The sequence below is a fragment of the Notolepis coatsorum genome (assembly GCF_963971535.1).
Source record: "Notolepis coatsorum genome assembly, chromosome: 12".
Classification (NCBI taxonomy): Eukaryota; Metazoa; Chordata; class Actinopteri; order Aulopiformes; family Paralepididae; genus Notolepis; species Notolepis coatsorum.
Genome location: NC_140176.1, coordinates 8,168,626 through 8,182,467, shown reverse-complemented (window position 1 = coordinate 8,182,467; position 13,842 = coordinate 8,168,626). Strand labels below are relative to the sequence as shown.

The following is a 13,842-nucleotide window of genomic DNA, read 5'->3' as shown; positions in this document are numbered from 1 at the left end:
TCTGGGTTGAATTGGAGCCCAGTCCTTCTTTGTACAGACCGAAGGCTAAGATCTCCCTCCAAGCCGCGAGAGGAACAATCGCATTCCTTAAATGGAGCTACGCTACAGGAATGTGGAGAATGGCATGTCGTTCTTCCGAAATGTTAGCGTCACAAAATACAAACACAGCCCTGTGTGTGACACCCCCCCCCCTCCCCCCCCACCCCACCTGCCTGCCAACGATGATGTCACTATTCTTTCTTTTTCCGGTGAATTTAGTTGATTTGAGTTTTATCAGCAATACAAGAATAACACGATGACACAGGGGGGAATACTGTCACATTGAATACAGCGTCCAGACGCTGTATACTGAATATTGTTATAGCCAAAATAATGACTGTCAACAAGCAAATTGAATATGAATATTTGAATATGAATATTATTTATATATTCTAGGTCTGCGTAATGAATGGATGCAAAATAGTACTGTACTCCAACCTCTTCCATAGCAAGTACAAGAAAAAGCTTCCAATATCAACAAATGCACCTGTCTCTGGATATTTAATTAATACATTACTTTATTTATTTTGTAAAACTAGAAGTCAGACCAGCCAAGGTTCTTCTGACAATTCCTTTTTTTTGTGCAGGTCATTGATCTCGTACACAAATACGGGCCCAAGCGCTGGTCGGTGATCGCTAAGCACCTCCAGGGCAGGATAGGGAAGCAGTGCCGCGAGCGCTGGCACAACCACCTGAACCCCGAGGTGAAGAAGTCTTCATGGACCCAGGAGGAGGACCTCATCATCTACGATGCCCACAAGCGCCTGGGCAACCGCTGGGCAGAGATCTCCAAGCTGCTGCCAGGAAGGTACTGACGTGGTGCTGAGCAGAACGAAGGAAGCAACGATGAGGAAGGAATGAAGCAACGATGAGGAAGGAATGAAGCAACGATGAGGAATGAATGAATGAAGCAACGATGAGGAAGGAATGAAGCAACGATGAGGAAGGAATGAATGAAGCAACGATGAGGAATGAATGAATGAAGCAACGATGAGGAAGGAATGAAGCAACGATGAGGAAGGAATGAATGAAGCAACGATGAGGAAGGAATGAAGCAACGATGAGGAAGGAATGAATGAAGCAACGATGAGGAATGAATGAAACAACGATGAGGAAGGAATGAATGAAGCAACGATGAGGAAGGAATGAAGCAACGATGAGGAAGGAATGAATGAAGCAACGATGAGGAAGGAATGAAGCAACGATGAGGAAGGAATGAATGAAGCAACGATGAGGAATGAATGAAACAACGATGAGGAAGGAATGAATGAAGCAACGATGAGGAATGAATGAATGAAGCAACGATGAGGAATGAATGAATGAAGCAACGATGAGGAATGAATGAAACAACGATGAGGAAGGAATGAATGAAGCAACGATGAGGAATGAATGAAACAACGATGAGGAAGGAATGAATGAAGCAACGATGAGGAATGAATGAATGAAGCAACAATGAGGAATGAATGAAACAACGATGAGGAAGGAATGAATGAAGCAACGATGAGGAATGAATGAAACAACGATGAGGAATGAATGAAACAACAATGAGGAAGGAATGAATGAAGCAACGATGAGGAATGAATGAAACAACGATGAGGAAGGAATGAATGAAGCAACGATGAGGAATGAATGAATGAAGCAACGATGAGGAATGAATGAAACAACGATGAGGAAGGAATGAATGAAGCAACGATGAGGAATGAATGAAACAACGATGAGGAATGAATGAAACAACGATGAGGAAGGAATGAATGAAGCAACGATGAGGAAGGAATGAATGAAGCAACGATGAGGAATGAATGAATGAAGCAACGATGAGGAATGAATGAATGAAGCAACGATGAGGAATGAATGAATGAAGCAACGATGAGGAATGAATGAATGAACAACGATGAGGAATGAAAGAATGAAGCAACGATGAGGAATGAATGAATGAAGCAACGATGATGAATGAAAGAATGAAGCAACGATGAGGAATGAAAGAATGAAGCAACGATGATGAATGAAAGAATGAAGCAACGATGATGAATGAATGAATGAAGCAACGATGAGGAATGAATGAATGAAGCAACGATGAGGAAGGAATGAAGCAACGATGAGGAAGGAATGAAGCAACGATGAGGAAGGAATGAATGAAGCAACGATGAGGAATGAATGAATGAAGCAACGATGAGGAAGGAATGAAACAACGATGAGGAATGAATGAATGAAGCAACGATGAGGAATGAATGAATGAAGCAACGATGAGGAAGGAATGAAACAACGATGAGGAAGGAATGAATGAAGCAACGATGAGGAATGAATGAATGAAGCAACGATGAGGAATGAATGAATGAAGCAACGATGAGGAATGAATGAAACAACGATGAGGAAGGAATGAATGAAGCAACGATGAGGAATGAATGAAACAACGATGAGGAATGAATGAAGCAATGATGAGGAATGAATGAATGAAGCAACGATGAGGAATGAATGAAACAACGATTAGGAATGAATGAATGAAGCAACGATGAGGAATGAATGAATGAAGCAACGATGAGGAATGAATGAAACAACGATGAGGAAGGAATGAATGAAGCAACGATGAGGAATGAATGAAACAACGATGAGGAATGAATGAAACAACGATGAGGAAGGAATGAATGAAGCAACGATGAGGAAGGAATGAATGAAGCAACGATGAGGAATGAATGAATGAAGCAACGATGAGGAATGAATGAATGAAGCAACGATGAGGAATGAAAGAATGAAGCAACGATGAGGAATGAATGAATGAAGCAACGATGAGGAATGAAAGAATGAAGCAACGATGAGGAATGAATGAATGAAGCAACGATGAGGAATGAAAGAATGAAGCAACGATGAGGAATGAATGAAGCAACGATGAGGAATGAATGAAGCAACGATGAGGAATGAATGAATGAAGCAACGATGAGGAATGAATGAATGAAGCAACGATGAGGAATGGATGAATGAAGCAACGATGAGGAATGAAAGAATGAAGCAACGATGAGGAATGAAAGAATGAAGCAACGATGATGAATGAAAGAATGAAGCAACGATGAGGAATGAAAGAATGAAGCAACGATGATGAATGAATGAATGAACCAACGATGAGGAATGGATGAATGAACCAACGATGAGGAATGAAAGAATGAACAAATGATGAGGAATGAATGAATGATTGATGACCCAATGACACTGTCAAAACCAGGACAGATATTGTGATGTGATATTGTGGCCACGTCGTCACGACCTCCCCCTCTCTCTCACATCCATCAGGACGGACAACTCCATCAAGAACCACTGGAACTCCACCATGAGGAGGAAGGTGGAGCACGAGGGTTACCTCCAGGAGAGCTGCAGGGCCTTCGGCTCGTCCCACGGGGGGGCCAAGAGACGGCACCACAGGGCCTGCCCCGCCCCGCCGCCGGACAGCCAGCACTGTGACCACAGCCCCCTGGGCCTGTCTGGACCCAACCAGGTCAGTCACAGCCCCCTGGGCCTGTCTGGACCCAACCAGGTCAGTCACCTGCTCCACAAACACCAAGGCACTTCTTCAAGTGAGGGCAGGGTTTGGCTAACGTTAGCTTAGCAGTGTTTCATCAGCTCAGGGCAGGGTTTGGCTAACGTTAGCTTAGCAGTGTTTCATCAGCTCAGGGCAGGGTTTGGCTAACGTTAGCTTAGCAGTGTTTCATCAGCTCAGGGCAGGGTTTGGCTAACGTTAGCTTAGCAGTGTTTCATCAGCTCAGGGCAGGGTTTGGCTAACGTTAGCTTAGCAGTGTTTCATCAGCTCAGGGCAGGGTTTGGCTAACGTTAGCTTAGCAGTGTTTCATCAGCTCAGGGCAGGGTTTGGCTAACGTTAGCTTAGCAGTGTTTCATCAGCTCAGGGCAGGGTTTGGCTAACGTTAGCTTAGCAGTGTTTCATCAGCTCAGGGCAGGGTTTGGCTAACATTAGCTTAGCAGTGTTTCATCAGCTCAGGGCAGGGTTTGGCTAACGTTAGCTTAGCAGTGTTTCATCAGCTCAGGGCAGGGTTTGGCTAACGTTAGCTTAGCAGTGTTTCATCAGCTCAGGGCAGGGTTTGGCCTAACGTTAGCTTAGCAGTGTTTCATCAGCTCAGGGCAGGGTTCGGCTAACGTTAGCTTAGCAGTGTTTCATCAGCTCAGGGCAGGGTTTGGCTAACGTTAGCTTAGCAGTGTTTCATCAGCTCAGGGCAGGGTTCGGCTAACGTTAGCTTAGCAGTGTTTCATCAGCTCAGGGCAGGGTTTGGCCTAACGTTAGCTTAGCAGTGTTTCATCAGCTCAGGGCAGGGTTCGGCTAACGTTAGCTTAGCAGTGTTTCATCAGCTCAGGGCAGGGTTTGGCCTAACGTTAGCTTAGCAGTGTTTCATCAGCTCAGGGCAGGGTTTGGCCTAATGTTAGCTTAGCAGTGTTTCATCAGCTCAGGGCAGGGTTTGGCTAACGTTAGCTTAGCAGTGTTTCATCAGCTCAGGGCAGGGTTTGGCTAACGTTAGCTTAGCAGTGTTTCATCAGCTCAGGGCAGGGTTTGGCTAACGTTAGCTTAGCAGTGTTTCATCAGCTCAGGGCAGGGTTTGGCTAACGTTAGCTTAGCAGTGTTTCATCAGCTCAGGGCAGGGTTCGGCTAACTGTAGCTTAGCAGTGTTTCATCAGCTCGGGGAAGGGTTTGGCTAACGTTAGCTTAGCAGTGTTTCATCAGCTCAGGGCAGGGTTTGGCTAACGTTAGCTTAGCAGTGTTTCATCAGCTCAGGGCAGGGTTTGGCTAACGGTAGCTTAGCAGTGTTTCATCAGCTCAGGGCAGGGTTCGGCTAACTGTAGCTTAGCAGTGTTTCATCAGCTCGGGGAAGGGTTTGGCTAACGTTAGCTTAGCAGTGTTTCATCAGCTCAGGGCAGGGTTTGGCTAACGTTAGCTTAGCAGTGTTTCATCAGCTCAGGGCAGGGTTTGGCTAACGGTAGCTTAGCAGTGTTTCATCAGCTCGGGGCAGGGTTTGGCTAACGTTAGCTTAGCAGTGTTTCATCAGCTCAGGGCAGGGTTTGGCTAACGTTAGCTTAGCAGTACATTACTTTTTCACCTGGAGAGGTTTCACATGTATAATATAAGTATATATACTGTATATAGCAGTAGCGACCTCCCTCCCCTGTTCCCTCTCAACTCCAACCCACACATCAGACCAAAAACTAAAGATGTAAACAAAGTGCAACACCAAGAGGGAAACCTGTGTCTATAGGTTGCTGTTTGACAGCATTACAGATTCCACCTTTAAAGTGAGCATGTCATTGGTCTTGTAGATTGGAGGATATTCTTATGAAGGACACATGATAGATGACCTTCAAGACTCCAGCTTCTCATCGGTGAGTGTGTGTGTGTGTGTGTCTTTATATGTATGCGTATGTGTCCATGTGATTATATCTTTGCGTGTATGTGTGTGTACTGTAAGCATGCATGAACTTGTGTGTGTGTGTGTGTGTGTGCGTGTCTTTGTAATGTGTGCTTGCCTCTGACCTTTCAAATCTGGTCTTCAAATCAATTCTTGAAGGGCCCTTTTCGTTTTCTCCTAACAGTCATTTCTGTTTTAGTGCAAAGGTTTATCTCTCGAATATAAATTCACATTTTTGAGTATCCTCTCAGTATTTAATCAGTAATAGTGTTACAGTATGTTCAGATACAGCGTGAAGAGAATTATTTCAGTTTGGACACTAGCAAGGAATGTGACACGCTAGCGTGTTTGGTCTCAACAGTAGCATTGTTGACCTTTAAAAAAAACAGTTATAAATGTAACCTATTCAATATATTGTCTATAGACATAGCAGTCTATTTCATATTTATTGTGAAGATATACCCACATTTGCTCCATCGTGCCTTTGCGAAATTCTCACAAAGCGAAGCTACGTCTGTTTTTGAGTCCAGACCTTTGAACCCGCCCCCACTTCCACCAAGTCAAGAGATTCTGGTCTGGACATCGTGACAATGACACAGCGACTTCTCGGTTGAAAAAGCGATTATCCAGTCAGCGATGTGGGGGGAATATAACGATTAGCCACTCAGCATCACGGGCGGGACTAACGATTAGCCACTCAACATCACGGGCGGTACTAACGATTAGCCACTCAGCATCACAGGCGGGACTAACGATTAGCCATTCAGCGCCGTGGGCGGGACTAGTGCTGTTGTCAAGCCTTATCAAGAGTGGAGAACTGGAAAAACCTGGTGTTTTTTCATAAACGTCCTCTTTTTCCACCCAAACAGTATGTAAACAGTATGTTTCGGACAACTTTTTAGGCAAGAAATAGGATATGCAATTGCTGGATCTTAATTTACATTCTGCAACGCCTAGTTTGACAGTTTGATCAGAATTTCGTGAGCCGAGCACTTTGGTCCCTAGTGATTGATTAGGGGAAATCGAACCCCCCACGGAAATGGGTTAGTGCAGTGGAGGCGACATGTCAGACTGAAGAGTTGACAACAGACCTATCTCAAACCCCGCCCTCTTTTTTTGATCCTCCAATCATAACTGTCGCGAACAAAGTTGGTCCGAGGCTAGCAACAGTTGTGATTGGAGGATCAAGAAAAGAGGGCAGGGTCTTTTACTTTGTATGCAGTTGCACCGCCTCAACATTTTCGTTCTGCGTTGTATTTGAACGTACTGTTATCTTTTTGTGTCCTTTTCCCCTTTTATTCTTTCCTTCCTCCTTCCCTCCCTTCATCCCTTTGTCCTCCTCCTCCTCCTCCTCCCTGTGTGTTTATTCCAGCCGTCCTGCCTGGATGACCCACACAGAGAGCAGAGAATTAAGGAGCTTGAGCTGCTGTTAATGTCAGCAGAGAATGAAGTCCGGCGACAAGTGCAGTGCAGAGTCCCATGTGTAAGAGAGTGTGTTAGCATCACCTAGTCAGCAGCACGGCCCGCACGTGTGTTTCTAGCTCACATGCACGTGTTTCTAGCTAGCTCACATGCACGTGTTTCTAGCTCACATGCGTGTGTTTCTAGCTAGCTCACATGCACGTGTTTCTAGCTCGCATGCGTGTGTTTCTAGCTCACATGCGTGTGTTTCTAGCTAGCTCACAAATGCACGTGTTTCTAGCTCACTTGCACGTGTTTCTAGCTAGCTAACATGCACGTGTTTCTAGCTAGCTAACATGCACGTGTTTCTAGCTCACATGCACGTGTTTCTAGCTCACATGCACGTGTTTCTAGCTCACATGCGTGTGTTTCTAGCTCACATGCGTGTGTTTCTAGCTAGCTCACATGCACGTGTTTCTAGCTCACATGCACATGTTTCTAGCTAGCTCACACCCGCGTGTTTCTAGCTCACATGCACGTGTTTCTAGCTAGCTCACAAATGCACGTGTTTCTAGCTCACATGCACGTGTTTCTAGATAGCTCACACCCGCGTGTTTCTAGCTAGCTCACATGCATGTGTTTTTAGCAGTAGCTCACATGCACATGTTTCTAGCTCACATGCGCGTGTTTCTAGCTCACATGCATGTGTTTTTAGCAGTAGCTCACATGCACATGTTTCTAGCTCACATGCGCGTGTTTCTAGCTCACATGCGCGTGTTTCTAGCTCACATGCGCGTGTTTCTAGCTCACATGCACGTGTGTTTCTAGCTCACATGCACGTGTTTCTAGCTCACATGCGTGTGTTTCTAGCTCACATGCGCGTGTTTCTAGCTCACATGCGCGTGTTTCTAGCTCACATGCGCGTGTTTCTAGCTCACATGCGTGTGTTTCTAGCTCACATGCGCGTGTTTCTAGCTCACATGCGTGTGTTTCTAGCTCACATGCGCGTGTTTCTAGCTCACATGCGCGTGTTTCTAGCGCACATGCGTGTGTTTCTAGCTCACATGCGTGTGTGCACGTGAGTGAAGCACACATGTGTGCCTGTAGCCTGGCGTGCTGTAGTAGTAATGCTGTAGTAACTAGCTTGTAGCTTCCCTTCCCGCCACTCATTCAAACTGACCTGTAGCTGTGCTTGATAGGCCAAACCCCCCACCCCTCCACCCCCACCCCCTTCACTCCCATCATTTCAACCTTAGGGGAAGGGGCAGGGTTTTTGGAAGGCCTGTGATACCTTTGAGCGTCTTTTTTTTTTTTTACCAATATAATGGGAATAATAGTCGCACGCTTGATTTAGTTAATAAAAAATCTAGTGCTGCTTACCAGAGAGGGGCTTATAATCTTTTAGAAAATAACTCGTTCAGTATGGGGAACAAAACATAAACAATTTACTGATCAACTAACTATAAGTCTTGGTTGACTGAGACCAAAACTCTGACAATTATTCAACCATGTTCAAACGGCGGCCATTTTGCTCCCTTGTCACGCTCGGGTTGGGATCCCTCTCCGTCCGTCCAAGGTGGGAGCAGGGTGGGAAGAGATCCCAAGCTGAGCAGGACCGTAGGAGCAAAATGACTGCTGTGTGAATAAGGCCGATGGACTTAAAAGTGGGGGCAGCCCTAACCACCATCCCTTCAACCCCCCCCCCCCCAAGCTACATTAACTCAGCCAGTGGTTTGGAGCCAGGCACTCGCCTTTCTGTCTCTCATTCTATTCATTTCCTCTCTTTTCCCCCTTAATCAATCTAATCCATCTTGGCTGTAAAGATCAACGTGCAGAAGGTGGATGTGGCTGATATACCGTATGTTGGTTTTGACCATCTTCATATCGTATCATCACCTGGGTGTGTGTTCTAATGAAGTTTTACTCCAAAAAACTGAAGAGTAAAAGTCCTAATAAACCACTAATTAATCAAACATACTGATTTTAGATCTCCATCATTGGGAAGTGCGTTCTTCTAAGCTATTTGGCTGCTAAAATAGTCATTCAAGACTCGAGACTGAAATAAACTTCATTGGCACAACCTTTAGTTTGATGTGCCGCTGGGACCCCCGTGTAAAACACCACCATCTTAACGGGGTAACTAATGTTGCATTGAGTCTTTAAAGATTTGAATCACAACAAGGGAAGAAACCGGCCACAATTCACTATGAATTGAAAATGGGGGACCCTGATGTAAACAAGACAAACGTCTTTCTCAGGTCTGCATCCCCTTATTAACAATTGTGTGTATTGAGCCGTACTGTATTGTACCCAATCTGCAATTCTTAGATCTTAAGACTCGATACAAGATTAAATCACTTGTCAAGATAAAGGTTGTGGTTTTTAACAGTGCAGATCTCTAAACCCTGTATTCTGGCCCTCCCCACCACCACCACCACCACCACCCCCCCCAGTCCCAGAGTACGGAGCGTTATTCTGCCTGGGCCCACAGTGTCTCAGATGACACCCTGACCTCCAGCACCAGCAGCCTGGAGGAGCAGGTGAAGGGTCGGGGCTGGAGGGGCCCGGAGGGGGCCGGCCACCAGGGGCACTCGGGACACGTCTCCCCCAGCAAGTTCCTGGCCGTGGAGGCCAGCAGCGTGCTCTCGACCCTGCAGACCATACCGGAGTTCGCAGAGACCATGGAACTCATTGACTCGGTGAGTGTGTGTGTGCGTGTGTGCATGTGTGTGTGTGTGTGTGTGCGTCTCATCCCATTTCTGCTTTGCACTAGATAGTACTGTACATTAGTACACTGCATAGTATTGTGTATTGTATATTATATGGTAACTCAGAACATTGTACATATGTCTATACCGAACACTGTGACCTCATTTTCTTCTTCTAAATTCATGCTATATTATGTTATTATGTTATTTGATACTATCTTGTCTAGCACAGTCTCTGGAGCGTAACAGTAAGAAGCATTTTGTATGAAAGTATTCTGTACTTCTGTATGACAACTATTAAAGAACTTGAACTTGAACTGTGTGTCTCAGCATAGTTCAGTGTGTGATACATCCACCAAAAACGGTGTATTCAAGGGAAGAAAGAGGAGTTGGAAAATAAATCGTTAAAATTAGATTCAGACAAAAAACAAACATGTTCCACAGATTCAAGAGTGTCTCGTAACATTTTTGAAAAGATACATAATATATCCCCCTACGGTTGGTTAGAAAATGACAGGCACGGCCCGCATCGGCCACTGAGCCATGTACATTTACATTTAGTCATTTAGCTGAGCGCTTTTATCCAAAGCGAGTTACAAGTTCTGTACGACAAGTCAGCAGGAAGGGTACAACTCTATCAGCTGAGTAACAATGTTCACCAAACAGTGTTGAAACTTGGGTGCTGATTGATTGATTGATTGAAAAGTTTATTAACAGATTGCAGAATGGGTACAGTACAGTACATCTCAATACATACAATTGTTAAGGGGATGCAGACCAGAGAAAGACTTTCGTCTTGTTTACATCAGGGTCCCCCATTTTCAATTCATCATAACATATATGACATACATGACATACAGATAGACAGTACTGCTACATCTATACATTTATGACATATCAGATTTGCAAATACAGTACTGTTTGTGATACAAAAGTGTCCAGAAAAGGAGTGTATATACATTTGGCATAGAAACTGTACATTGGAGGAGGTTGGTTGGGTGGGGTGGGGTTGGGTGGGTTGGGTGAGGGCTGTACATTGGAGGTGGGGGGGGGGGGGGGGGGGGGTTGGGAAGGGGACACACACACATTTTACACTGTACATTGGAATATTGACAAAGCCTTACTTGGTCATTTACTGTACAACTGCTGCAGTGTTGAGTGCATAGTAGTAGAGAGAGACATATTGTTTCAAGTTTCAAGTTTCTTTAATAGTTGTCATACAGAAGAAGTACAGAATACTTTTATACAAAATGCTTCTTTCTGTTACGCTCCAGAGACTGTGCTAGACAAAAGATAAGTATGAAATAAAATAGTATAGCATGTAAAAATAGAAGTAAAAAATAGAAGTCACGTACGTAGACACAGTGTTCAGTATAGACATATGTACAATGTTCAATGCAGAATAGAAGTAACTGAGTTACCATACAATATACAATATACTATGCAATATACTAATATACAATATACTATATAGTGCAAAGCAGAAATGGGATGAGGTACAATTTAGGTACAATTTACAGTAAGGTGTACTGAGGTATGGGTTGTAGTGCAAATCCTTTACCAATAAATATAAAGTGTGTCTAGGTGTTCTAAAGTGTGGAGAGTGGGTGCTGCAGTGTGTTGTTTGTTTAAAGTGAGTGTGTGCGTGTGTGTGTTGTGAGTGCATTTGATGGTTGTTGCATAGTGTTTATTGTTCGTTGAGCAACCTGATGGCCTGGGGATAGAAGTAATGTACAATGTACATGTACAGTAAACTACTAGCAGACGTGGAACATGTACAATAAACTACTAGCAGACGTGGAACATGTACAGTAAACTACTAGCAGACGTGGAACATGTACAGTAAACTACTAGCAGATGTGGAACATGTACAGTAAACTACTAGCAGAGGTGGAACATGTACAGTAAACTACTAGCAGAGGTGGAACATGTACAGTAAACTACTAGCAGAGGTGGAACATGTACAGTAAACTACTAGCAGAGGTGGAACATGTACAGTAAACTACTAGCAGACGTGGAACATGTACAATAAACTACTAGCAGAGGTGGAACATGTACAGTAAACTACTAGCAGAGGTGGAACATGTACAGTAAACTACTAGCAGACGTGGAACATGTACAATAAACTACTAGCAGAGGTGGAACATGTACAATAAACTACTAGCAGACGTGGAACATGTACAATAAACTACTAGCAGACGTGGAACATGTACAATAAACTACTAGCAGACGTGGAACATGTACAATAAACTACTAGCAGACGTGGAACATGTACAATAAACTACTAGCAGACGTGGAACATGTACAATAAACTACTAGCAGCGGTGGAACATGTACAGTAAACTACTAGCAGACGTGGAACATGTACAATAAACTACTAGCAGACGTGGAACATGTACAATAAACTACTAGCAGACGTGGAACATGTACAATAAACTACTAGCAGACGTGGAACATGTACAGTAAACTACTAGCAGAGGTGGAACATGTACAATAAACTACTAGCAGACGTGGAACATGTACAATAAACTACTAGCAGACGTGGAACATGTACAGTAAACTACTAGCAGACGTGGAACATGTACAGTAAACTACTAGCAGACATGGAACATGTACAGTAAACTACTAGCAGAGGTGGAACATGTACAGTAAACTACTAGCAGACGTGGAACATGTACAGTAAACTACTAGCAGACGTGGAACATGTACAGTAAACTACTAGCAGACGTGGAACATGTACAGTAAACTACTAGCAGACGTGGAACATGTACAGTAAACTACTAGCAGACGTGGAACATGTACAGTAAACTACTAGCAGACGTGGAACATGTACAGTAAACTACTAGCAGACGTGGAACATGTACAGTAAACTACTAGCAGACGTGGAACATGTACAGTAAACTACTAGCAGACGTGGAACATGTACAGTAAACTACTAGCAAACGTGGAACATGTACAGTAAACTACTAGCAGACGTGGAACATGTACAATAAACTACTAGCAGACGTGGAACATGTACAATAAACTACTAGCAGACGTGGAACATGTACAATAAACTACTAGCAGAGGTGGAACATGTACAATAAACTACTAGCAGACGTGGAACATGTACAATAAACTACTAGCAGAGGTGGAACATGTACAATAAACTACTAGCAGAGGTGGAACATGTACAGTAAACGACTAGCAGACGTGGAACATGTACAATAAACGACTAGCAGACGTGGAACATGTACAATAAACTACTAGCAGAGGTGGAACATGTACAGTAAACTACTAGCAGACGTGGAACGTGGATATATTGAACATCCAGTGTAGATGTGTCTGGCCTTGCAGGACCCCGTGGCGTGGAGCGAGGCGGCCAGCCTCCACATGTCCGAGGTGGGGACGCCTCCCAGGGAGACCCAGGGCGGCTACAGCGTCCTCTCGCGGGAGAAGACCGAGGCCGAGGACACGGGCTACGCCGCCAGCCCGCCGTCTCCCATCTCGGCCCGCAACGACAAACACTGCGCTCCGTTCGGCCAGGGCAAGGCCCTCACTCCCGTCAACACGTCCAGGCCGACTCTGATGTCTCACGGGGGGAGGAGGAGGAGGAGGGAGAGGGTGGAGCAGTCTCCGGTGTGCGACAGGACCTGCCCCGCCTTCTTGGAAAACAGCACAAACTCGCCCAAGAAAACACCCACAAAGTCACTGCCTTTCTCCCCGTCTCAGGTAAACTAAACTTCACGGTAGGGTTGGGGTACCGTTGACATTTGAACCGATACCGGTACCGGTACCAGTTCCTGGAATTCGGTATCGGTACGCAACGGTACCATTTTTCTGTCGTAATAACAAAACAAAAAAAGTCCAAAGTTCACAATTTCAGCATTGTTATTTTTTTTAGAACATTTTGTTATTTATTGTTGTAAAAATTGCATGATCATATATTATGTTTTTAAAATGTTTAAAAATAAACATTATCTGGCCAATCCTCAGTCAATATTATCAACCTCCTCTGACCCCGTCTGGTCTTTCCAAAGAGCCAAGAGATGGGACAGTAATATATATATATATATATATTTGTGTCTAGTAAGAGTACACACTCTTATACTAAACATGTAAAGGCAATTTGGTACCGATTGATCTAGCATGAATCGGTACTCGTATATTTTACGTCAATATCTTGTAGTACAATTGCCATGGTGGTATTTAATTCATTTTTAATATTGCTACTACTGTTAAAGAACATTTGTGATGAGCTTAACCATATACAGTATGTATATACTTAAAAATATACAGTATATATATACCGTTGCAAT

At 44.2% G+C, this 13,842-nt stretch overlaps 1 protein-coding gene across 1 annotated transcript in view; it reads left to right on the top strand.

The window, feature by feature from the left end:
• Window positions 1–13,842, top strand: part of mybl1 (v-myb avian myeloblastosis viral oncogene homolog-like 1) — a gene marked incomplete at its 3' end in the record, with an annotated part of 42,566 nt that overhangs the window by 16,473 nt on the left and 12,251 nt on the right. The window contains exons 5-10 of the mRNA XM_084325533.1: window positions 627–847; window positions 3,322–3,562; window positions 5,347–5,409; window positions 6,808–6,918; window positions 9,296–9,535; window positions 12,863–13,255. Coding sequence (XP_084181659.1) covers window positions 627–847; window positions 3,322–3,562; window positions 5,347–5,409; window positions 6,808–6,918; window positions 9,296–9,535; window positions 12,863–13,255 — 1,269 coding nt within the window. The remainder of the gene's footprint in view (window positions 1–626; window positions 848–3,321; window positions 3,563–5,346; window positions 5,410–6,807; window positions 6,919–9,295; window positions 9,536–12,862; window positions 13,256–13,842) is intronic.